This window comes from Ischnura elegans, chromosome 1 (assembly GCF_921293095.1).
Source record: "Ischnura elegans chromosome 1, ioIscEleg1.1, whole genome shotgun sequence".
In the NCBI taxonomy this organism is placed as follows: Eukaryota; Metazoa; Arthropoda; class Insecta; order Odonata; family Coenagrionidae; genus Ischnura; species Ischnura elegans.
The window spans coordinates 118,057,172-118,085,015 of record NC_060246.1 but is presented as its reverse complement, the minus strand read 5'-3'; the positions used below and the strand labels follow the sequence as shown (position 1 = coordinate 118,085,015).

General features: G+C 36.4%; 1 protein-coding gene across 5 annotated transcripts in view; it reads right to left on the bottom strand.

Annotated features, from left to right (window-relative positions):
- LOC124168768 (ATP-dependent helicase brm) overlaps positions 1 to 27,844 on the bottom strand; it is a 96,052-nt gene that overhangs the window by 32,249 nt on the left and 35,959 nt on the right. For 4 of the 5 annotated variants that reach the window (XM_046547076.1, XM_046547085.1, XM_046547059.1 and 1 more), the window contains 9 exons: positions 18,592 to 18,830; positions 10,254 to 10,392; positions 9,981 to 10,142; positions 9,519 to 9,715; positions 9,251 to 9,392; positions 2,360 to 2,477; positions 1,947 to 2,183; positions 925 to 1,039; positions 534 to 615 (listed from right to left, as the gene is read on the bottom strand). In XM_046547076.1, coding sequence (XP_046403032.1) covers positions 534 to 615; positions 925 to 1,039; positions 1,947 to 2,183; positions 2,360 to 2,477; positions 9,251 to 9,392; positions 9,519 to 9,715; positions 9,981 to 10,142; positions 10,254 to 10,392; positions 18,592 to 18,830 — 1,431 coding nt within the window. The remainder of the gene's footprint in view (positions 1 to 533; positions 616 to 924; positions 1,040 to 1,946; positions 2,184 to 2,359; positions 2,478 to 9,250; positions 9,393 to 9,518; positions 9,716 to 9,980; positions 10,143 to 10,253; positions 10,393 to 18,591; positions 18,831 to 27,844) is intronic. The other variant, XM_046547067.1, reaches the window with a different exon arrangement.

Here is a 27,844-nt window from a genome sequence, read left to right as displayed (position 1 = left end):
ATACTAATAATTCACACAGCATTTTTCAGCAAAATTTACACGATATGTATGCTGCTCGGAGATGAGTAGGTATTCACTTGTACCTACTTGTACTCTTTTGGTCGTGAAGATGAATTCACACCAATGAAAATTTCATAATAATAATGCTTGTAGTAATGAAAGAGTTCTGCACTATAGTGAAGTTTATGGCAAGATATGGTTCTCATCACAGCAATGATTACATTATAATTCTACAATCACGACAGAAAATTATCAGGGGGCAGTTATTATTGGGGCTGATGAAGACAAAATATTCCTAACACTCAAAGCTATCTCAGGTAGGATAAATGAACTGTTAAATGCTTTAAAAAATAATAATAATAAAAAAGTCAAAATACATCACCTCATCAAAATAGATAGATGTATGCAAAACAGCATCTGTGTATTACAGTGGTGAGTTTTCTACTTTACCAGAACAACTATAGCAAAAATTCCTCATTTGTGATATTAATTTCATTAATTAGCAAATTTATTACAAATGAGAAAAATATTACCTTAATTTGATATTCTTTCAGGTTCCCGTTCACCATGATTGAAGCTTGCTCAGTGACATTTTCAGTTATAGTATGGGCGATGCTTTGGAAAAGAATACAACGCAATTAATGACAGAAATTAACTTCAATTGATAACATTTTTAACACTAAAATACTCTCAAGTGATTACATTTTACAGAAAAAGGTTGCACTAAGTAATGGTATCACAGACTTGAAAAAAATTTAAAATTCAAAGTATGCAAGAGGCAACTTGGACCAAGAATTGATAATATTATTTATAAAAAAAAGACATCCTATTATGTAAACTTATCAAAATTCTAAGGTACCAAAAGAATTCTTAAATTATTATCATGCAAAGGAAGTAATAATTGGAATTGATAGTATAGCCTACCTGTAGTAGTTTTGCTCTTCTGTATAGTTTTTGTACTCATCATCTTCCACTTTAGCTTTCCTTATCATTTCCCTTGCTTTCTCTTCTTCAGTCTTGGAGTCTCCTTTCTTCCTTGCTGTGATACAAATGATACAAAAATGGAAGTAATTCCGCGGTGATTATAAATTATCACAAGGAAAAAACTACGCAGAAAATTTTAAGTAAAATATGTCAATGTGGCTAGGCCCCTTGGATGAAATGTTGTTGTGTGTTCATCCTCATCTTCAAATAGGAAAATTAATGTAATTAGTCTTGGTTACTTGATCACAATCATATAAAGCTGCTAAACAAAATAAGACTTGTGAGAAAGGATTAAAATGAGTAACATTAGGTTAAAAAACACACACAAATTAAGCCATCATACTAAAACCAAGCAGGTATATAAGGCTTTCCACTTCATAAATAATTTTTCTTGCAATGAAAGTCTTCATGAGAGAATAACGATGAAAGGCATACAAAAACTACAACTGCATAAAATGCTAATGTCAACTGCTGCAGTTGCACGCACTTGGAAAACATGACGTCAGACATAGGATTTAAGATTGATTAAACAAAGAAAATGTTTTAAATATGACTGGATGAATTCATTTTATAGTTCAGAATTTTTCACAGTGATTCCATAGGAACTTCATGAGTAGAAATCATGATTTTTCAGAAAAAAATCATCATAACTGCAATGTCTCCACTTCCAATTTTTGAAATAATCCTTCAAAAATGTTGGATTGTTGGCAGAAAATGGCATAATTAGGCCTGGTTTCCAACAAACAGTAAAATCATAGGCTTCAAAAATTCACTGTTAAAACTTCATTAAACTTAGAAATATTGAACTTTAACAGCGACGTTCGGGTTGCCTCATGACTCAGTCAAGTCACTTGTTCTTGAATATAAGGCAATTACATTACTTTTCCCAACAGATTTTGGGCAAAATTAGGGAGAACTATACTTGGAGATAAACAGTTAAAGCATCTTAGGATTATACTAACCTTTTGGCTTTCCGTCTTCTCCCAGTTCACCATCATCTTGGTCATCTTTCACATCCACATCCATTGTGTTATCATCGCCCTCACCATCTTCATCCCCTGTTTCATCACCATCACTCTCTCCCGTTTCCATGTCAGATATATCATCCTCCCGAGGAACAGCCTCCCAACCAGGATGAGCATCCAGCCATGCAGCAAGGTCTCTCCCCAAAGGTGCCTCCTCACCACTGATTGTTTTACCTATTGTTGAAACAAGATTTTTCCATAACAAGTGAAGGGGTAAAGTAGAGATTTATAAATCATTGCACCTTTTAAAAATTCTATTAAAGGCATTAAAAAAACCAAGACCAATATTTCAAGTCCATTTTTAAAATAAACTGTCATTGGTCAACTTCATATTTTAAGCACTTGCTTACCTGTGGCTACTTCCATCACAGTTATGTGAAGATCAGACATCTGTGAGGCATCATCGTGAAGGCCGTCCATTCCATCACCGCCTCCCTCTCCCTCAGCCTTCTTCTTCCTCCTCTTCTGCTTATAGAAGAAATGATGCAAATATAATATTAAACCTTGTACTGAAATCATAACATAAAAATCAACAGATTACGGCTACATATTTAAATGAAAACACTGGAGTTAATAAAAAAATTATTGAGGCATTATTTATTATTCAGCTAAATGGAAAATATATAATTTGCAACATCCATGGATATAATGATAGTTCTTTCCCCATCATTTCCAGAAGATAGGCAACAAATTTGCACAAGCATAATGGTGTCAGTCACATTAATCCTAATCTGCTTTCCAAGCTAAGATTTTGCCATAAAATGGTCATCATTCCCCAAAAAGATGAGACATTAAAATTTTTCATAGAGTAGAAGAATTAAGCAGGAAAAAAATTATGATAAGCTGGTAAGAAAATTGTGAGTAGAGTAGGGTGAATTCACATTTGGATTGATGTCTGTTGATAATGACTTTTACGAGAGTATCATGCACAAATACTGTTGCAATCTATAAGAGATATGTTTTAAACATAAAAAATCCTCAATGGTTTTACTGGATGGCCATTCTTAGGCAGTGGAAATATAAGAATACTCTTAAACCACATTTAAAAAAAAATGTCCATCAAGAGGGTTAATAGGGAAGTGCACTAATTTTTTTTTATTGCTGAATTTGAAAGTTTAGCCTAAAAAAGAAACATTAGTATAGTCACTTTTATTTCCTGCATCTGGGGTATGCACTTTAAAACGTTTTGAAAGTCGGAAAATTTCATGTTGCGCTGAAACACAGTGCCTCCATCTTGATTGAGATGTGACGTCACAAGGCAGTAGTCACCAGTGGAGTATCGTTGTATTCCGTCCCCTTCTTTAGCGCGGCGAGAGTTTCCGGGAATCGGTGGAGTTTGCTTCCTAAAAATGTTGTCTAGTACCGAAAACATGAATTCAAAATAGAATTATAAATGATTTTTTGTTCCAAATTTCATCTCGACGTCGAAACAAAAGCCTGGAGAAGATATTCATTCCCGTGCCTTAAGCACAAGCTATACGGAATAAATGGTTCAAGGCTGCTCCTGACTCTCACCTATCGATGATATTCTGTTTTGAAGATCATTTGAAAGTATTGTAAGATCAAATTGATATTTATATTATAATAAACTTAATAGGTTCCTCAGTCACATCAGAAAGTGTGTTGAGTCAAAATATAGCATCATCCGCGTAGACCTACGTAATTTATAAACTGAAAGTAGTTTGGTTAAAGAATTATGGCGCGACTGTTATTTTACACGACCGGGTAAAATGCTTACTTTGCCCATGATATGTGCATATATGATAACAAACGATTTTTGTTAAAGTTAATATTTATTTGTTGAAATTAGTACATTTATAGGTGATACAGATATAAAGGTACACGGCAGGTCGTGCGGCGTAATTTGTACTCCACTGGTGATGGGTTCATCTTGCTGATCTAAAAAATTAGCTACAATACCTCGAACTTTGAAAACTCGCAATATAGGCAGTCAAAGTACATTGTACACGAGACAATTCTAGCCCAGAATGTACGTACAATGTTGAAATCCTTGGTTTTCAAAGATTGACGTATTTTATACGCCAGCGCGCCCGGTCCAGGGTTATCAACTTTTATTTCATCCTATTTGTTAATTGAAATTATATTTCGGACTGGCTCTTTTAGCACTGCTACTGAGGTAAACTGGTAGGTACTGAGTACAAGGTACTGAGGTAGGTACTGAGTAAGTAAACTCCCTTTGGAGTAATGTGAATTACAAGTGTTCGAGATGTATGGCATTTTATATTCGCTTCGTGTTCTTATTAATTATGTCTGTACGCATATTGTTGCTTGCCGCGAGCCTTTAATGGTATGTGCTCTTGCAAGAGTGGTTTTCATTTTTAATGTGGAAGTTGGTCAGTATAAGCAAAGAAAAAATTAACATTTTAGCGCACACCAACCCTTGTAGTCATCGTATCTCTGCGTTTGTAATGACACTGCTAAAATACCGGCTAAACGCCATTATGATGATAAAAAAATTGTCTCATGTCAATGATTGCTGCAATTATAATTAATGATAAACTTGACGCCATATGATCACATTGAAGACAAAAAAATTATGCCATGACGTAGACTTGAACCCTGGTTTTCAGGGTGGCATTCTTTCCTTGTAACCATACACGCAACCACTTCCCCAACCGACCCATTGGGTAGTGGATGATATTTTGAATTTATATATATGACTTGTAAAAAGTAACGCATGAAAATTAATTAATTACAGCCTAACTAAGGCCCTAAGTGAAAAAGATGGAGCAAGGTACGTGGTCTCCCCTTGTTAGCCTTAACGTTTCGCATTTCTATGGAGCGTTGAACCTGTCCTCCTTTTTCAAAAATTCAGTGACCATAAATACATCAAAGTTTGGTATACCATTTATAAATCGTTGGAATTTTCCTTCTCCCAACCAAGATTATCTTTTCTTGAACCCATCCTGGACAGCGAACAATTGCAACAACCAGCCAGCACGGAAATAAGGCTAACATCCCATGATTCTAGTTGCGAAGGGCGAACGTTCCGGCCGGCGTGAATACATACGCAACGAATAACTCTTGCAGCAAACGTCTGAAATAGGTTTATTAGTTGGACTCGGTTCTTACAAAAAAAGTTTTGGCATGATAAACGGCATTGTGCCAAAATATACCCAGCGAAAAATAAATACCATCATCTATTTATTAAAAATTCAATGTGCTATTCGTACTACTCTTTCCAAACTTGAAGTTGACACGTAAATGAATATTAATACAGTAAAACCCCTTATTTACACTTTTCTGGGGACCCAAGAAAAAAAGTGTAAATTGCGGGAAAATGCAAATCGTGGGAAATAGAGAATTTTCACTTTTATTCATATACTGGCTTTGGAAATATTAATTTTTTAATTGTTCACTAAGCATTATTCCATAACACTGTTTCCCTCTGAAGCACAGTGTTTTTGCTGGCAGCAAAAATTAAAAAATAATCCTGTTTTGTCTGCACTGAAAACATCTTTTGGGCTGTAACCTATAATCTGCTTTCACCACTCACCATCTTATATACAAGACTGTACCTATTTTTGAATCTGTCCAACCAACCATTATAGATGCCGTGGAATCTTCGATTCCCAATCTTGTGGGGAAATACTTTTTCTCAAGGGCCTTTGGGCCTGTTTATACGATACATTAACACGTACGAGTTAATTTCTGCTTGCATGAATGATTTTTGTGGACCAGAACGGGACATGTACGAATGTAGGCAGGGGCAGATCCAGGATTTTTTTCTGGGAGGGGCACTAGAGGGCCTGACAGGCAAAAGATCTTGTCTTAATTGAGATTAAAAACAAGATATAACAATGACTTTACAAAAGTCTCTTTATTTTTATATCAAAGTTATTCTTATTGAATTAAATGATTGAGCCTCCTTGAGTAATACACAAAACAAAGCGAACATAATGATGACCATCAGGGGCGGATCCAGGATTTCTTTCTGGGGGGCACAAGCAATGCCGTATCCAGGATTTTGATCTGGAGTGGGGGGGGGGCACAATGATACCACGTTATACAAAACGAACGCAATGATAACCGGACCGTATTAAAAATCTTGCATATTTTTAAGTGTCTGGGGGGGCACGTGCCCCCCCCCCCATAGATCCTCCTATGATAACCGTATTCAAATTTTGTCTCTTTTTTTAAGCATCTGGGGGGGCACGTCCCCTTCCCCTAAATCCGACCATGAATGCATGAACCAAATTTGAACAGGTTCTATTTTCTGTTCGTGCATATACGCACAAGTTGGGTGAATACACAGTGCATTTTCGTGTTCATAATTTAGACATTAACATGTACAGGTTAATGTACTATGTAAACAGGCCTTTAGATGACACCATTTGCAGGGACATTTGATGATCTTGCACCTAAAAACTACTCTTTTAGAATTCGTTCTATTTATTCTTACCTGGAATTCTTCACATATATTCTCTTTTTTGATAAATTTCCGCACTGGTTTGCATATTTTACAATGGCATAGCGATTTTTCACCACGGTATTGAATGTTGAGACTGGGAATCCGAACGGATTGCCAGTCCCAACATTCGAGTCGCCAGCGTTTGAATCGATGCGGGTTCCGGTGTGGGAATCAACTATCTATATAATTTTCATTTTCTCGTCAATTAAAAATGTCCGTTTTTCACCTCGAATTTCCATTTTCAAGCCGGATCAATTCTATTTCCTGTACGAGTTGAGGGTAACTCGAGTTGCCGATCGGCAACACACGAGTATCTGACCTACTCCTCGGCGATCAAGTGCGTAGTACAAACTGTCATGGGACTTCATAATTTTTGAAATTTACAATAGTTTGCAATACACTGCTATTTGAATGGGATAATTCAAGTTTAAATAAGTTTTTTTAAAGTATTTAATTAACCCATAATTGCTACGCAACTGTTGAATGAAGTCAGCGCAAATGATCCCAGTTGTCGGTCAAGTTATATAGTTCCGGCATTTATCACGTCTGGTTCCCTTGCAAACTCTCATATCAAATTATCGACTACATGATTATTGTCAACATTTCTTCAGGAGTTCTTGCATTATAATTAATACATAATTCGATTGCTCAATACACCTACTTTCGTATCGTGAATCTTTTCGCCGCTGACAGAAAACGAGATGACGTAGTTCAACTTTCCGACGTTAGTGGCGTTCTGTCCCGCCACATTCAAATTCTTCCCGAAAATAGTTCTCATTACGTTTTTCTCTCTTAGATTTTTAAATAAAAATGCGCGAAAGGAAGCCAAAAGACAGTTTTAAGGGCTGATATGCGCGATTAATTGTTTTACTACGGAAAAATTTTTTTTTAGTCGGCACGTCGTGATGCACATGGCGGGAAAACGAAAAAAACACGGCGTAAATACAGGGTTCTATTTACATTGGAGAGATGGATACAAAAACTTGCAATTTGCGGGAAAACGTAAATTCCGATAACGCAAATACGGGGTTTTACTGTATATTACGCAATGATGAAGTCATTTACTCAAAAGAGAAGTAGCCACATATATATTCTGAAGATATTTTATGACAGCAAAAAACGGATACCCTCAAATTCTGTAATTTTTCTATGCAATAATAGTGGTAGAACTAAACGGCGTAGAAGCTGCCTTCTGCTACTGCCTTGTGACGTCACGGCCAATATTCAACATGGACACCCGTTTTAGCGGCCTTTGAATTTTTCCATATTTCGGACGGTCATCTCGAATCAAGTATTCACTATTAGGATTTAAACTGTGGTTTTACGACATTATGTTATTCTGAACTCTAATTTAAAAAATGTATTTGGTGCATTTGAAACACTAGTGTACTTCCCTATTAGCTGCAATGATTGCAAAATAAGATCTTAAAATTGTGAGGCAGTGACAATGAACAAGATGGACACTACATGCTCGTGTCATGCAACCATCCTTGGGATCATCCGAGAAAAATTAGAGCAGGCTCTAATTTTTATGCAAATGCTGCTTAGTTTGCCGAATTTTCTGCATTGCACTATCAATGAATTTCATTAGCAATAGATTCGAAATGAAATAAGAAAAGATATTTATTGTTCTAGGACTCTTGTCCTCTATGAACAAATAAAATTTACTTACACAAAAACATATTAGATTTAAACATAGAATCAATTTAACATAAAATCGTGAAATCAACTCAACTTACTCATTGTGAGCGATAAACTAACAGGAAAATATAACAAAGGAGTTCCATTATACAAATAAATCATATCATTACTACAATACAACAACAACAGCAAAGAAAAACATACTATACACAATGGTCCAGCGAAAAGTCACAAAACCAACGAGGAAGTAGTTTTAGGAATAGCATTAAGTAACATGATGAAAAGAACAAACAACCAAAGAACTGTAAGTGATACACAATTTTCTTCAAGTAACCAATAAGTTATTATGGGGCAGTAAGTAATGAGCTATAAACTTTTGCCTAGAACGATTTCAAAAACAGGGTATTTTTAACATCCAGAGATTGGATGACACAACCTCGAATGACTTCTGGAAAGAAGTTGTGCGATGAGCAGGATAACAGATGAAGTTAGCATCTGATCTTGTAGTCATAGTAGTATTTTTAGGCTTAGTTTTGAACAGGTTATGTCTATATTCTGGATTTTTATAACGAAAAAATAGGTAAAAGAAAGCAGCAAGGAAATATTTTCGTCATTTTTTAGTGGAAAGCCATCTAATTTCATTGAGGTATGGCGATATACGTACATCTCTTCGAAGGTTGAAATCTTACACAGGAATTTAATTGGCGCTGCAGTTTTAAAGCAAGTTCATCTGGGATATCATTATAAACTAAACAGTAGTAATCGAAATGCAGAAAAACAATGGAGGATATTAACAATTTCCTTATTTCAACAGGTAACAGTTCTTTGCTTAGTTTTAATTGATACACAATTTTACTGACTTTGTTAGAAATGCCATGGACATGATTTAGTCATGAGAGATTATTAGACATTGTCACTCCTAGATTTTTTATTTTGCTTGAAAAAGGAACATTAGTATTTCCCAGTTTAATGTTAGGGATTGAATCGAAATCAATATTATTTACAAGCCCTGCGAGTTTAAATGATATTGCAAAAAATCATTAATTGCCTGAAATAGTCTCTAAGTAAAGTAAATGCATAATATCTTTTCCAAAGCTATCCTAATAAAATTAAGGCAAATATGATAATAGCATGAAGGGAAGCTGTTCATTAATAATAGTACAATTACCTTTCTAGCCTTAACTTGACATTGCTTTTTCCTCTGCTCAACTTTGTGTTGCATCACCATTTCTGTCAAATCTCCGATATACTCATCAGTCTGCTGAAGCAAGAATGCCAACCTTTTATCCTTCTTCTGATCGATGAGTTTCCTGAATACAAGTAAATAATATTTAATTTAATAGCAATGAACTAATACAAAAAATAAGAAAAAAATTCTAACAACTACATCTGGTCATCCAAAAGGACTACTTTGGACTTTGAATGCTAAAGTATACCTGTAGCCTTCCTCATCCTCAGCCATAAGCCTACGCATACGTTCCTTCTCAATTCGCTCTTGCTCCTTCTTCTGCTCCCTCTCAGCATTAGCATGATGAGCAAGCACAGCCTTATTAAGACGAGCAGTTCTTGCCTGTGCCATTCTTTGAGCTTCTCTGACTTCCTTCCCATGCTGTAGTACAGCACTCAAGTATTCCTGAAACATAACAATGTTCATCTTTTACATTGCCATAATATTGTCCACAAAATGATAATACAAAAACTATGACTTTACTCTATTTATCAGAAAATTTTACTCTCATTATCAGGTAATTTGTAAGGTTTTCTAAATGTTAACAACAAATTTACATTACCACTAGTTCATTAATCCATAAGAATATTCATTACCTAACTTTATGCATACATAAGAATATACATTAACTAACACCTGAAAAAATTTATGTCATTAAGTCAACACTTACTTGGTGTTTCTGTCGTCGCTTACGCTCCGCTTCCATACGTTGCTGCTTTTCAAGTTTCTCTGTAGCACGAGCTTCACGCAGGCCCTGCCTCTTTGTTCGTTTGTAAGCCTTTACATTGCAGCCTGTTTCCAGTGTTGTGTCCCTTCTAGTGCAGGCTACAATCTGAAATTTTCATGTAAAACTATATTATCAACGGAGCACAAGAATCAAGAAATTTATTAAACAGATTGGATTTTGGATAAAGGATATAATAGATTCTTAATCCAAACATACCTCACTTCTTAACTGTCTCTGAAAATTCAGTACACGAAGAGCTCTTAGTTCTATTTGAGCTTTAACCCTCAAGTCCTCAGGCATAGTGGTGGGCAAGCTGCTTAATTCTTCTATTCTTAATGCAATTCGACTAGCTAATCTGTAATTATAAAGAAAATCATTCCATAACTTAAGCTCCAGGACTCCAGATAGACACTACACAAAATACCATAGCAAACAAATAAAGTCAGACAGTTTGGACACAATTGGGGTAAAAATGTTATAATTCCTTATCCAAAAAGTTATTATATCAGGCAGAGAAAAATTAAGCACAAAAATCAGAAAAACTGCTCTTTATGAACCACAATCCTTTAGGACTTTAGGAAAAGAACCACTGACTCACACTAAAATAAAATATGATATTAACTTAGTTGCAGTAAATTTCCGTAGCATTAAAAACGAGCCTGCTGAAATCAAGCATACATTTTAGAATGCAGATGTGGACATAGGAATAGATGGCTTGCAGAAGATATGAGCGACAGCAAAGTTTTCCCACGAGGTTATAAAATCTACACATGCGATCCATATAACAGGACAGGTGGTAGAGTTTTTCAATCAGTTACATTTTGAGGGGTATAAAGGAATAAAGTGTAAATCGAGGTTAGGCACAATTTAATGAAAATAATCCCTCACAGTACTTTCTACAGTGCAACCTCGATAAAACGACACCCCACGGTGCACCAATAAACACTCGCTATAGCGAATTGTCGCTTTACCGGAGGTGGAGCAAATAATAGCCAATATACCTGTTGCGAACAGTTATACAGGAACAGGAGTGGTGCAGCCACAGATAAATTTCTATCCGATAAACGCAAGTATAAATCCAGACGAAAGGTGATGTTTTTTTGCATCACTAAATTTCCTTACTCAAACAACGACTTACTATTCAAACAATTTATAAGCCCCGCACTGAATAAAAATCATGCAAAGCATTGTTTCGTCAATCATTATGCCAATGCACAACCGATGAAGCCATTTTTCTATGCACTTAATTAGTGCATTTACAAATTCATTCTATTATTTTGGTATTTTCCACTGAAAATTCAAAAATTCACTAATAAAACTGTATCGTGCTTATTTTTATGCCTCAAATGATTCCATTGGTGTATGTTTATTGTTCCTGTACATTAAGCGGCAGTGAAGTGAAATAACGTATTGCGTTTGTTTCTGCAGTTGAAAACAGTGGAAGGTTGTTGAACGTTCCTGTCTTCGAAGACCTTTTCTATCAGATAATGTAATATCTTCATTATCTACGGTAAAAAGTTTGCAAAGCTTGAAAAATGATGTGATTAAAATTGCCACTGTTAAAAAAAGTTCCTTTTGAGTGTTACGCTCGCGACATATTTGAAATAATACACCGAGTTTACCACGGCACTGGAAAAGAGAGTCAGTTGTTCTGTGAGTTCTTCCAGCGGCCACCAGGGGATGCTCGGCTACCCACGTGACGGAAGAGAGCTCCAGTACGACTCAGACCACTGACGCGAATAGTTCACCCTTGTGACTCCGCAGTACGGAGAATAAATACGTCCATCCAGACAATTCACGCTCAGTATCATTGCATCGTACATCCTACATCATCGCTAAGGCGCACTACATACATTTAGAGGCATCATTGCAAGAAATACCTCGTACTGCAAGGATTTTGTCGGGGAGTAGTTCCCTTTCGTCTATGTTATATCACGCGGGGAATACTCCTTAAGATACTTATGATCGGAGTCCTTTCTTCCACGACTTCGGGTTTACACCGCAGGCATCACCAGCAATTATGAGGGGAGATAACGCTTTGGTGCTTTGCATTAGTATAATCAACCTTCCGAACTCTTGAAATTTTCGATTCGCAATCTATCCCTGAAATACTCCGCTTTAGGCTTAGGCGTAGCCCCTTTCTCAGGAGTTCCCGCAGATTGGAGAGGGCAAAACCACCCGAACAAAGCTCCTTATAACTCTACATAGTCTGCATTCCTTGGGCACTTCTGTTTTTTTTTTTATTGTGAAGAGCGAATAGGAAGATAAATTAATTTCCACACTCATGTTACTCCTTTATTTTTTTTTTTTCTCGCTTAGACGTGTTTGGTGTTTTTTTGGCCATGGAGTCAGCCATCAAATGCTTTCTATTCATGCAACTCATGGACGTGCGGGTATGCTGACGTTAGCTTTCTGCCGCCCGAGGAACAAAAGAAGATCAAGCATTCGTGAATGCTAATGCCACAATATTTTCACCGAAATTAACTACTTATTTATCGAACAACAGTTCACCAAATAAATTTGAGACTGAGCACCCCATTAACTTCATTTCTAACAGATCGCTAGCAATTACAGAGATTAAGGAGTCTTGATGAAATTGCCTTCCGGCGGTGAAACCCTCGCTATGGCGAGAGCCAACACCAAAAGGGCCTAGTAAAAACGAATTTTTTAACACGCTTATTATAGGGTCAATTGACGGTGCATCGGCTATCTCTCGTAATAGCGGGGGTGTCGCTATAGCCCGTACTCGCTTTTACGAGGTCCCACTATACTTATCAATTGAATCATGTCTTAAACAGATAATAAGTATAAAACGCAACTATTGCAACAAATAACGTTCCTTCCACTGAGCAAATATGTGGGAATTAACACTGCTTGACTCATCACAAATTGATTTGTGTACAAAATAGTTTTTAACTGGCTTGATCATACCTTTGAAGCCTTTAACACTAAAATGACTGGGGGCGGTCAATTCCCATTCGAGTTTTTCTTTCGCACACCACTTCGTTATTTTTCGATCAATTATGCTGAGATTGACTTTCAATATTATTAAACAAAGAAAGCAAAAATTAAGCTTTTTTCTTGGGGGAGGAGGGAGGGGGGGATTCATGTCAAGAGAAATGTCAGCTTTTACCTAGAATGACTGCAAGCGATCAATTGATCGTTTTTGCATTTAATTCTGTTATTTAGCTCTTTTGTTGATTCTTGCATCAATTTTGTCAAATATCATAGCGTGCAACTTTAAAACGTAGAAATATTACTAAAGTTTGCCTATAAGTTTTTACCTATGTTTTTGCAGTTTATGTAAAGGTGAGACCCATAAGCAAAAATAGGGTATGTTGCATCATAAAGAGTCGTTACTAAGCCTACAAAGTATTCTACGGGCAGTGATGAACATTTATTTGGCTGAAATTCATTTCTGTGTTTGTGTGTAGCTGCTGCCAACCAAGCCAGACGGCAGCCTGCGGGGCTGCCTGTGAGCACCCAAGGAATTTACCCTTTCCGGGACATGTAACAACCTGCATGCCGGTTACTGCCTCATCATAGATGCTACAGTCACCCATTCCCTTACTTCAGCCCACACTGAGGTCATTCAGTTCACCAAACTCCTAGATCCTACAAGATGAGCTATACCTTATGAACAAATTTGGTAAAAACTTTTTTTGTGCTCAGTTCATTGGAAGAATGAATTTCAAATGCGGCAAAACATTGACATTTTCCCTATATTATAGCAAGTGAAATTTTCACCAGTTGAGGCACAAAGGTGTGTGTTGTTATTTCTTCCCAAAATTGATGCGCCCTGTCGCTCAGAGGCATTTCTGGTGATCGTTACCAGTATCACGTAAAAGATCATGGATGTTTCCAACCACCTCCCCGTCAACTCGGTCGTTTGTACACAGTCTTACTATCCCGTGATCGTCGCTTCCTCTGATGGTTTTCTTCGGTATTCCACTGTCCTGCAACTTCCATAGATATTTTCTACAACAAACTCATTGAATGTGTTTGAATATATTTCTGGGTCGATCGGCACTCCCTATGTCAGTCACACTTTCTTGTTGCGCTTGATTTCAAGAAGACATCTTACAATGCACTCAAGTTCAACTCCAGACTCAGGGAATCCATAAAATCAAATACACAACGACATATTCTGAAATCATTCTTGTCTATATCCCAGAGATTCAAATATGCTTCTCATGCCAAAATTTTGGTCATTTCATCTAAGCGCTGTCCTTTATTGTCTTGTAGTCTACCGTGGCGTTATTGATTCATTGATCTCTCCATCTTTCGGGTTTTCACTGTTTTTTGTCATAGGGTGACGACAGTTTCGCCTATATTGCACCAGGCATCTTCAGGTCGAAGTGCCGATATTTTGCATCTACTTTGCACCACGGTTTCTGTTCTGTCCCAGAAAAATCGTTTAAACGTTTTGTTTTATTTAAATGTGCAAAAATTAATGTTTTTTGATTCTCCAGGAAAATTATTTCATTTTTAAACTGATGTGTTTTCCCTATGTCTCCTAAATACAGGGGGGGAACGCCATGAATGTAACCAGAAAATTTGCAATACATGCTCACTAAAGTAAAGAAATAGCTGCCTAGAGACCAAATTTCTGGTGCTTTATTGTGCTTCTGTCTTTTCTGATTCTTTTTTATCTGACATATGTTTTTAACCGATAAAAATACGACAAATAGCATGTTTTGTAAAGCTACTTGTATTTTAAAACACATGACGTATTATTTTTTAATGATGCAAGTGAGACACATTTTTATTTTACAATAATATTTTTGTGTGTTATTACAGTAAGCTCTTGATTATACAAAGTCAGCGGAACCAGAAAATAGGCACTTCGTAATATTGAGTTTCATAATTTCAAACCTTTTTAATAAGCCACAAAAAAATGTTTGCTTTCATTCCCACTAGTGATGGGTCGGTTCGATTCCTCGATTCTTCGATTCCTCGATTCTCGGCCAAGAACCGGAATCGAAAACAAGTACTTGCCAAGGCGAAAAATCGATTCCGATTCCAGCAGTACTTCAAACAACAAAATATACGACCGCATTTCCAATAGTCATTTGAATTTTCGCGCCACGTAATCGTAATAACAAAACACATATCTTCTTGGGATGTGCGAGTACTCGAAAATTCAAGTCGATCGAGTAGTTGGCACTCGACTCGAGCGTTTCGAGTAGCATTACGGATGTCGAGTCGAGTAGTTAAGGTTACAGAGCTTTCGAGGCTAGTAGGTCCAGCAATCTGCCGACAGGAAGCGCTATCATGAAACTCATGTAATAGTGCAGGTTTTAAAGCCGATAAGTCATTCTAATGCCTTGGCCTGGTAGTTTCAGCTTGCCGAATACACTATTGTTGTTGTCGACGTGGGCGCCGAATACCTTTACGCCAGCCGCGGCGGCCGATCGTCTTCCTACCCCTCGCACATTGGTCCGAAATCGGAAAAAGCTGGAATAAAGTTCAAAATGACCTTTTTGGGGATAGAGACTTGAAACTCAGCGTAAATACTCATTAATCATTACCAAATATTGCTTTATATGCCATTTTACATAAATGCGAACCTTCTGTGAGATACAGAGGCCCAAACATGACCAATTTTTCAATGCCACACGAGATATCGTTTTCCCTCAAAAAATCTTTGAATTTATCCAAGTGGTTTTGCGTTGGTATGAGTTTTGTGGAATAAAAAACGCAATATCCTTTGATCTGGTGCTTTGCCTATACTTTCAATGACTTTTGAAGATTTTGGCTCTCATCTGTCTGGTTTTACAACGCAAAATGGCCGACCCGTTTTTCACGTGAAATTTGACATTAAGTAGACATTATCTTTCGTTTACGAAAAATATAACTCGGAAAATTTGAATCGCAATATAAAGTAGAGATTTCTAAAGAGTACTAAGTAGAAATCTTGAAAAGAAAGTTTGCGACGAAGGAAATAAGAGCGATTATTCAATCGTGCGTCAAGGCTGACCTACACGCCGCGGACCTCTGAGGCTCGGTAACTGAGGCCGATTTTTCAAGTTTTTAAAACATTAGTCCTGAAAAATCGTCATTTAAAGCATGGATAATCGTCTTCATTGACTTAAAACACTAAATAGGATGTTAAAAAGGATTATGTATAGATCGACTAGACCATTTAGCACGCATTACTCGAGTGAAAATACTAAGGATTGGATATTTTTCGGAACCATCCCGCACGTAAGAAATATGCCTCGGGTATTGAAGTAAAGTGAAGAGATTAAGTCAGTATGCTTAAGAGAGAGAAAAATGAACAGTTTCCGTGAAAGGCAACAAGCGATACCCTTTTTCCCTTTCCACCCTCTCTGAGGTGAGTCGCGCGTTAGGGGGAGTTTTCACACCACAAGGCTCTTTTAGCCTTTTCTATTACTGCGTCCATCCGATGTAATATTCATTTGTAGCGTTTAGTTTCTTTCTTGAACTTTAAAAAGCAAGAGATTTAAAGGTTGATTGAATGACGTGAGAAGTATAGCAGTTTTTTTGGCTCTACAAAACTAAAGTTTAGTTCAATAGTTCTTTGCTTCGTCCACTTGAATTCCATTAAGATTCAAGATCCAACAAATCGTTGATATAATTTTTAATAAAAATTCCAAAGTCTCCGAAATCTTGCAATTTTGGTGGGAAAGTACTTGCCCAATAACAAACATGTGTAGCAAAAGGCAATTTTCTGCAGGCAGTAATACTGTAACATGGAGACGTCAAAACCTGCTGGCTGAGCATGTAGAACAGTGGCGGATACAGATGGGGGGCGCAGGGGGCGCGCGCCCCCCCCCTTGCGGGTCCGCCTGTATTGCCGAACATTGCAAAACCACAATTGTAACTTTTTTATATCATAAGATGGCATTGTCTTTTACATGTTTATAATCACTTCAAATAAAATTTTCATATAGGTACTTTGCCTGTGACTTGATTATCTTTTATCACGATAAAAGTAAAGACAACTCAAGATATGTTGCGCCCCCCCCTTGAGTTTTTTCTGTATCCGCCACTGATGTAGAATAATTGGATTTTCTGCTTGAGAATTTGAAAGGACCAAATATTACATGATTCATATACGTAGTATGTAATCTTTATTACAGCTATGAAAATTCCTGTACTCACGGCTCTCCCTTGTAGTTTGGATATATATATATATATATATATTGTCGACATATTATGAGTGCCAATATTCTAAAGTAATACCTATCATGTAACACCACTTTTCAGGTATGTTCTGTTTTGAAATTTAGCTATTATATTTTAATTGCATAGTAATGATATGAAAGATTCTTTTGTGAACTGACTCTTTCACAGAGTAATATTTTAAAAAGTAGTTTTCTTGTTTCCTGGAAGTGATATTTTTCTTGGAACCTATGGCATCAGAATCGATGGAATCGGTATCGGTAGAATCGGAATCGAAATGTCAGAATCGGAATCGGGATCGGAATCGATAAAATTTTGGAATCGACCCATCACTAGTTCCCACCGCCCTTTTTCTGTCTCTAGTGGCCTTGTTTAACATTTTGTAGTGGCTATTTAAGATACGATTTTTAAAAATGCTCTTTCTTATTGATTTTATGATGTGAAAGATTGTTGAAAATTACACGACCCTAAACTTCCGATTCTGTATTGTTAAATACAAACGATCTTAGTGTTAAAGAAATTCCCGTCCACTTCAGAAAACGTAATCAAATAACATCTTGTAAATTTTTGCATAAGAATTTAATCTAAGAATTTTATGGTCAGTACCAAATATAGCAACTATTATCAATGCATAAGATAAATACATATTTGTTTCCAAAGCCTACGAAATTTTAACGGCAGCCCGCCAAACCACCTTCTATCGCTCAGTGACAGGAAAAACAAGGATCATAGCCCATTTCCAAAATAACCATCGTAGGTTAATATTTATAGTTCCTTCCTTATTGTCATTTTAATGAATGATCTTTTTAATTAGTTATTTTCATTATGATTCAGTTACGATCATAAATTACTAAGGATATGATTTTCTAACAGTGAATATTGTTGCCTATGTCCTAAAAAATTCCGCTGTTTCCCATTTAGTTTCTTGTGTGGTTGTAAAGCGTTATCCACCATGTTCTTATTGGCAGCCGTGCATATAAGGTGGAATTTTTAAAATTTCATAAGCATAAAAACCGGGAAGATATAGCACTGGAGATATGTAAATCAATGGGACTTAATGAAAATGTTGCAAATTGCAGGAAAACATAAATTGTGAAGGCATAAAAGCAAGGTTTTACTGTACATGTTGTGGATCATGTCAACATACAGGCAACAGATGAACTGAAGTACTTATGGTAACATGGTATCTACTGTGGAGAACACTTGCAGGAAATATTAGTGGCAGAGCTGAGAAGAAACTAGGATTCATCAAGCATGTTTCGGGAAGATTTTTGGAAGTAAAGAGAGCCTAATTAATCTGATATAGGAGGACTTAGGAATATGAAAAATTTCTGATATTAACTATAGAAATGTTCATTTCCTGATACTTAATAGTGAACTCCAACTTAAAAAGACTGCAGCTTACCTGTTTTCTCTCTCCTGGAGAATAAGGAATGGGTCAAGCCCCTGTGGCTTTGGAACAGAGGTGACTCTGTTCTGCTTCTGACTCGGAATAGTCTGTGCTGGGGGCTGTTGAGGAGCTGGCTGCTGTGGAGGAGCTGCAGGCTGAACTGGAGCAGTTGCTCCCTGTTGTGGGGCCTGTGGCATCGGCATCATCTGAGGGTGCATGTGATGAGGAGTGGAACCTTGCTGCGGCTGCCCCATCTATGGATAAACAAATATCGATTAAACAAACACCATCAATTGTATAAATGGTACATTAACTAGTGATCGAATAAAATACATCTGTACTCAAAAATATTACATGGTAACTCATTGACTAAATACTTCATACACTAAAAATGAACTTTATAATTCTTAGGGGTGATAATCAAGAACCAAAAAGACAATTGGTATTAAGACAGAGATATATCCATTCCAATCAAATGACATAAAATGTAAATAATAGGCATTTAATGAAAACAATATGACTTTGAAGGCATTGTTAAGCACGTGCCTTTCAAATTAATATTGATGCAGTACATGGATACAGTATGAAGTACCAATAAAATGCAACCATATAATGGTTGATAATAAGAGATGAAAATTTTATTGAGCATACAAAAACATAAAGAAGACTAAAAATAAACCATTTTCAGACGATTCTAACAAAATGATAAAAAAATTATCATGATACATGAATTGCAAAAATAATTTTGAGGAATAGAAGAAAGTCATCACATAGTGGGGTCTGTTTGACCCAAAAATGTGCAGGAAGCAGGATATGATAGGCTATCATAGCAAGGAAGAGAAAACTTACTGGATAAACAATGCTGGAGTTGGGACAAGGATTTGAAGATTACACCAAATCCAGTGACTGTTTTGATTAGAGATGGGGGCAGGGATTCAAATATTCTATCAAATCATATAATGAATTAGAAATTTGGCTGAGAAGAAAGAAATTTGTACTATTTCCGAAGATGAATAGACATCTGTGAAATTGAGTAAGATTTTATGCATACAGTGGAAAAAGTTAATTTAGTAGCACATTTCCAATTGGTTTTAATTTGTTAGAGCACCACCTTTATGGCAAGATCATAAGATATTACGTCATCATTACTGCACTTCCACCCTCTATCTACAACAATATACATACTTTTATATCATGTGTTCTCTGAAGATATATGGTAGGAAAATGAAAAGGAGACTTTGTTGAGTTCCACCGATTTATTTCGTCCGTACGACATGTTTCGAGCCATAGAGGTCATTATCAAGTACTTACAAGTACAAGTACTGTGGTACTTGATTATGGTACCTGATAATGACCTCGATGGTTCCAAACATGTCGTACGGACGAAATAAATCAGTCAAATTCAACAACGTCTACTTTTCATTTTCAAATATCAACTTCCACATAGTTGAGCCTAATACCATTGAACGAATATAGGGTAGGACTTCAAAATTTCAATCAAATTCATGAATTAGAACTTCAACATATCGCTATCCTTTAGTAGTTCACAGATTTCATTAATTAGGATTATATCCCATGAGAAAGAACAACCATTTCACCTCCATTACTCCCCCTTCATTGAACTTATCCCGAAAGCTTAAACCTTATAGACCTTTACACTCCAAAGTAGTTATTCTGCCTGCATAAAAAACTAGACCAAAATCTTCACTAAGAATCAAAATATTGAGGTGAAAAAACAATATTAAAGTCATCCCAACAGGGCTATCAAAAAGCCTAATGTAAACCAAGAAAAATCAACAACAGTAGCTTACAACAAACTTAACTATATCCCCATTTCCATCAACTTCCATCACCCACAGTCTTCTTATATCACAACATTCTAAACTAGCACAACAGTTAATCGAATAGTTTCATGGAATTTTTGAGCACACACACGCAACACACACTGTCATTCCCTGTGTCATCAATAAATTTATTCTTATACATTAGAATGTCATGATCCTAAAATACAATGGATTCTCAACGCTATACTTGACTTACATGTTAATATTCTATAAACACTCAAAAACTTTAATACCATACAATATAAAAACATCATACAGTGGAACCTCATTAAAGGAGTATGGGCTATTGCAAGACCCCCGCCATTACGAGAGATAGCCAAGGCACCGTCAATTGTCCCTATAATAAGCATGTAAAAAAAATTTGTTTTTACAAGGCCATTTTGGTGTTGGCACTCGCCATAGCGAGAGTTTCCATCGCCGGAAGACCTTCACCAAGAGTCCCTAATCTCTGTAATTTCTTGCGATCGGTTAGAAATGAAGTTAACATGGAGTGCTCAGTCTCAAATTCCCATAGTAAACTGTTGTTCAATAAATAAGTAGTTCATTTTTGTGAAAATATTGTGGCATTAACATTCGCGAAGGCTTGATCTTCTTTTGTTCCTTGGGTGGCAGAAAGCAGTCAGCAGTGTACCCGCACATCTGTGAGTTGCGGGAATAGAAAGCATTAGATGGTAGGCACCATGGCCAAAAAACGTAAAACGCACCTAAGCAAGAAAATAAAAATATTAGAGCAATATGAGTGTGGCATAATTGATTTGCCTTCCTATTTGCTCTTCACAATTTAAAAAAACAAAAGGACCAAGGAATGCAGATCATGAAAAGTTAGAAGGAGCTTTGTTCGGGTGGTTTTGTCCACTTCAATCTGCGGGAACTTTTGAGAAAGGGACAATGCCTAAGACTAAAGCAGAGTGTTTCACAGATAGATTGCGTATCGAGAACTTCAAGAGTTCGGAAGGTCGGTTATAATAATTCAAAGCACTAATGCGTTATCTCCCGTCATAATTGCCGGTGATGCCTGCGATGTAAACCCGAAGTCGTGGAAGAAAGGATTCCCATCCTAAGTATCTTAAGAAGTATTCCCCGCGTGATGTAACGAAGACGAAACGGAACTCTTTTACAATCTACTCCCCGACAAAACCCCGGCAGTACGAGGTATTTCTTGCAATGATGCTTCTAGAGGTTGGCAGTGCGCCTTAGCGATGGTGTAGGATGTACGATACAATGATACTCTGCGTGAATTGTCTGGACGGATGTATTTATTCTGTGTTGCGGTTACAAGTAATAGTCACGGTCACAATGTACTGTTCACAAGGGTGAACTATTCGCGTCAGTGGTCGGAGTTGCACTGGTGCTCTCTTCTGTCACCCGGGCGGCCGAGCATCTCCTGGTGGCCGCTGGAAGAACTCACATAACAACTGACTCTCGTTTGGCGCCATGTCGTATGCAGATGGCATATGTGAAGAGCTGATGATGTGCTTTTAGTTTATTTAATTTAAAAATTCTGCATTCCTTTTTCATGTTTCTCAGTCATTATTGAGAATGCTATATCAACAAAATCATACTCTTAAGTTTTTTTGGACTTAGGGTCCATCAGATGAGAATGCCTTTCCGTTTCTTCGTCACAAATATTACCCATGTAAGTTTTTACCCATTTCGTCGCAGTTTCTTGTATCTTGCTTTTGTTTTATGTAAGTGACATCAGCATAATATCTGCATTATATTTTTTCGTGAAATAATATCACGTTAATATCATTTCTTATATTACCAATTTTATTTCAAATTGTCTTTATTGCAGTGCCATGGTAAACAGTGTATTATTTCAAATACGTAGAAACTCCGTGAATTTCGCGAGATGCGATATCGCGAAATAATGCGAAATCGGTAAGTAAAAATGAAATTTCGTGTTATTTGCGATTTTAGGTGGATTAGCGAAAAAATCACATCTAATGAGTCATAATCCATTGTTTAACGCTGCCGACGTTTATTTGCTCTATCTCATTACGATTCCAAGGTCAATAGGCTCATTTAGCCTCACGCATAACGCATCCGCTTAATATCGTGCACTGTAGTGATTTCTCCGCCAGAATTTTCCGTTAAATTTATCACAGCCTCTCTTTTTGATTCCCATGTATCAATCCTGAAATATTTATAATGAGGTGCTTTCTCACCTGAAGAATTAGATATTATGAGTTAAAAATGTGCGGAAAGAAATTTAACGCGGCCGCGGAAGAGCGGAAATACAAGCTCACACGCCCGATACGCGTCAATTCCAAGCAGTAATTCCGGTGACTCACCGCGACGCATTAGACAGCGTTATTGGGTAACTTGTACCAGGAAAACCTTGAATGCGGGTCTAATGTAACATTTTCGTTGACTTAAACACGGCCGCTTGCTGGGACCGGGCCGCCGTTCACGGCATGCCCACAGCATGGCAGAGAGTCGTCTCGTCTGAAAGTGGCCTGAATTTCAATTGTGTTAAAAGTTATGTAAAATGCTTAGTAAGAGTTTAAGCATTCATGAAATGTGTAACATAAAATAATAAAACGCCTATAAACATGGGAAAATTGTAGCATTAAAATAACACCGCCAAGATTTTCTATAACCCCGAAATCACATGGTTTTAAAACGAATTTAAGCAAAAAATAAAACCACTTTCACGGACCTCTACAAATACGTTGAAAGCGTAACACTCAAAAAGGTACTTTTTTTTAACAACTGCAATTTTAATCACATCATTTAGTATGCTCAGCAAACTTTATACCTTAGATAATGAAGATATTAAATTATATGATAGAAAAAGTCTTCCAAGGCAGGATTGTTATATAACCTTCCACCGTTTTAGTCTGCAGAAACAAATGCAATACGTTATTTCACTTCATTGCCACTTAACGTACAGGAACAATAAACATAGACCAATAGAAGCATTTGAGGCATTAAATAACTGCAATAAAGTTTTATCAGTTATTTTTTGAATTTTCAGTGAATATACCAAAATAATAGAATGATCACGTAAATGCACTAATGAAGTACATAGAAAAATGGCTTCGTCGGGTTGTGCATTGGCATAATGATTGACAAAGCAATTCTTTGCATGATTTTTATTCAGTACAGCGCTTATAAATTGTTTGAACGGTTAATTGTTGTTTAACACATTCCGTGCTGACCGTTTTTTGAAGAAAATGCCCTGTGGCTGACTTTTTGGCAAAAATTTGTATTTTTTTATTATTATTTTAACGACGTGATCTTATGATTTGTGATGCCTGCTACATGTTTTCGCACTTTTTTTTAAAAAATAACCCTTCATTTTTTGAAAATTTGAAATTTAAATTTTCAAAGTATCCTGTCAAACGTTTGATACCTTCCCGCAACACACCTACATGTTTCCCACATTTCTTTGCTCTTTGTCAGTACTGTAGCGAAAACCCGTTCAGACTTTATCACTTTCTGGAAAAAACTAATGGAAATAGTAATGCAGCAAACATTATTTTTATGATCTGGAAATGATACATTCAAATACGACTTTAAATGTTTTATTACTCAAAAGAAAATATTGCTAGTATTACCAATATTTCCAGCAAAAGTGTTGCTCCCTATTGTGAAAAAATTATTATGAACGATATGATATGCTTTGGATAAGATTTTATAATGATAAACATTGGTTTATAAATGAAAGGGAAAATTTGTATAATCGAAGAATTGTTGCAACGAAACATATTGTTTTACAAATCAAAAATTGACCAGCATTTTTAGAATAATTTTTCAGTTACTAAATACTTCGCATAAAATAATATCTTTTTAAATAAATATTGAAATAGAAAATATAAAAGGTAAACATTAAAAAATAATTTTTTTTCTGCTGGGTAAATAATTTTCTGCATCACAAATTCTTGTGATACTTCTGGAAACAGTCAAGACACAATCGAGGATCAGATAGGCAGGGCTATAATATGATGTATCTTGGTGGACATTCTTCTTGAAGCACTGCCTACATCTCTTCTGTTTTTGTCTTTTCTGTCTATCGTGTTTTTCATATAATCGGGTAATTGTCCTAATAAGCCCTTGGTTTTGGTTGTGGCAGGCTAGGATGACTATCTCCTCAAAGGGATCGAAGGTACAGATATTGTCATAAGAGATTCTATAACTGGAATTAGAAAGTCGATGAGAGGAATTTTTCAAACATTTTCTTTGAATAAAAATTACGTTTCAGCAACAGTGATTTCAGTTGGTGGTTTCCCAATTTTTAGTACCATTTGATGGATTTCCTTTCAATGGAAAAGTCAGACATCATTTGATCCCAATGATCGAGGCCACAATTGTAATTGCTGTATTCAACCACCGCATGTGGCTTTCTCGGCGTGCACCCTCGTTTTTTCGTAGATTTGTTCATTTTTTGCACTAAATTCAGCGATGATCATCCGCACTTCCCTCTTATCCATCCACCTTAGGATACCAATTTATACTCATGAAAGGCCTCCACCACCTCACCTTTCTTTAATTTGCAGCAGAGCACCAAAAGAGGAATAACTTTCTTGCCTCTCCTCAGTGTCCCCGTCAAGTTAGGTTTCCCATTTGGATGGAGTCTAGAACTGGCTACACTGTTATAAAAGTTATCAATATAAAACGATTAGCCTCAGTCTAAATGATCCTACATCATTTCTTTACCATCTTCTCCGAATGCCCTTTTCCAGACACTTCTGAGTTGGAGGACCTGCAGTGCCAAGCCCTTTGCTTCCGTCAACATATACAACTTTATTGCGTACCTGTAGCGCTTTCCCCTCACATATTCACTATATCCCAGCCTAGCTCTCCAAGGAACCATAGACTCTTCCAAACTTAGGTCATGTGAGCGGGTCACTACTTTTTCCATTGATTCCTTGAATGCGTCTATATGGGGCTAATTTTGAATAATCAGTGGGCCAGAGGAGTGTTAGAGTCAGAGAACGTAGATAGGTTCTTGTTGATTTGAAGGGCTTGGAGAATCGACATGAATTGATCACGCGACTTCTCTCTCCTGAAGCAATGCAAGTCATATAAAGATCAAGCTTTTCAATTATTGGAGATACGGGAGATTTGGATAATTCTAGCACGAAAAATAAGGCCAAAAAGTGGGTATATTCTTCTATGGTTAAGTATTTCCATCTAGTAAATTTCCTTCAGGACACGTATAGCCCATTTTATATCCTCGGATGTATATATCCTCGGGCCGGATCAGTTTCTCCGAGTTCGGCGGCATGTAACTGGGTTAGTGGAAATTGTTCTCTTAGGCTTTTTTTTGTTGGGGAGGATGCCAAATAGAATGCTTGTAAGTATTTCGGATATTATGGAAAAAATCAAGTAATGATTCTCTAATTCAAATGCTAGTGAACATAAGGATGGGGAAGTCTAGCTATTGTGCATGAAATGTAAATAGTAAAAATAAATTGCAATGTGGAACCAGGACTTCACTGAAGTTATTGTAAAATTTATGCAAATATACTTATTATTTCATGCATAGCAGCAAATAAACATAGGGATAACAACAAATTTTGCCATGATGAAATCATAGCAAATAAAATTCACTCAGAAACTTAAAAGTATGAGAACGGAAGCATTTATTAATATCGTAAGGATAAAAATAACCATACCTGGAGTACATATGTCCGAAATTAGGCAACCAGCTAAGCAATTTACCACGATAGCGTTAATTGAAGTTAAAAATAAAAATAACAACAAGGGAAAAATATTTGTATTCCTTCTTGTAAAAACCAATTAAATAAACACAATCTAATCATTGCGTTAAAAGTCATGAAGAAAGATAAAATACCTTGTAATAAAGTAATTACCTATCCTCGTCATCAAAAGTATCTTTTTATTATTTCGCTCTGAATATTTGTAAAAGTTTTTTTTAAGGTAAAATAACAATTGTGAGATAATATAAATGTTTTCTGCATTATAAAATGAAAGTAATAAAAAATACATTGTAAAAAGCCACTCCCAAAGACGTCCTTGCAGAGAAAAACAGGGTAAAATAGAAAAACACAGAAAAAATCGAAAAAATATTTTTTCGGAGCTTTCCGCACGGCAAACAGGCGAAGAGTGGTGACTGACCCTCTCCCATACCCTAACAGCGGTGGCTGGCGCTCAGGGCGGAACATAACGCAAAAGGGAATCATGACGTAGCGTCTACGTCATCAGTCACTGGGTAGTGGCTGCCATGACGTAGACGCTACGTCATCAGCACGGAACGTGTTAAGTAAGGAACTTTAGTGATGCAAAAAAACATCGCCTTTTGTCTGGATTTATGCTTACGTTTATCGGATAGAAATTTCTCTGTTGCCGCACCACTCCTGTTCCTGTATAATTGTTCGCAATAGGTATATTGGCTATTATTTTCTCCACCTCCGGTAAAGCAACAATTCGCTGTAGCGAGTGCTTATTTGAGCACCGTGGGGTCTCGTTTCATCGAGGTTGCACTGTATTTAAATAGCAAACACATGAATGAAACTTAACATAACAGGAGAAACTAAGAATTAGAAGTATAAACAGAATAATGAATAAAGTGGTGTTTGGAGATAAAGTTATGGCCAAACACATGAAAAAATCTCACCTTGACAAGCTCAATTAAGGCAAAAATTTGCCCAGAAGTTTTTGGTCAAATTTCACCCCCACAACACAACTCTGTTCAATGCTAAATGTGTTTATCTGACAAATGTGCTTCGCACCCTGTCAAAAAGTTCTATGAGTGTATAAAACCGATGAGCTAAAATTAAAAGACACTTGATCCAAGATCTTAAAAAATCCATTTATTACTCTTAAAATTAAATTTAAAGGTAACGGGGCACCATACGGCCCTTAAAAACGCACATGGCATCATCAATCAATTTATCAGTACAAAGATTGCACCAATAAAATTTGTGATTAATGCCCAATGGCTAACAGCAATACCACAAGGCAATAATGCACTTATCTGAGATACATCAAGAATAAATGAGAAAAAAATGGTACTTTCAGTGCCATTTAGTAGGAAAAATATATTAAAAGATTCCACAGGAAACAGTAAGGGCATGTTCTGATATCCCAATGGTGAATACCACAACGAAAACAATTGTCAAATAAAGTACCAGTATTTTTCATTTTTCTCGGAGAGCACTAATGCTTCTTCTCAAATGTCAAGTTGGACAAGAACTCGAAACATCTAATGGTCATGCCACATCAGCTAGGACTGGAGTTGAACCTTAACCTCCTCAATTATGAAAAAAATTTGTGTACATTTTTACCTCCTCAAATAAAAATTACTATTAGAAAATGTTTTAAAAAACAAAAAAGGTGAGTTACGGGTATTTCCTAAAGGGTGGTTTTCCTGAAACAAAAAAATTTTGACAAACTTTTTTGAGATAGAATCAAGGTAAACAGATGTTAGCGGACTTTTTTTTAAAAATACTATA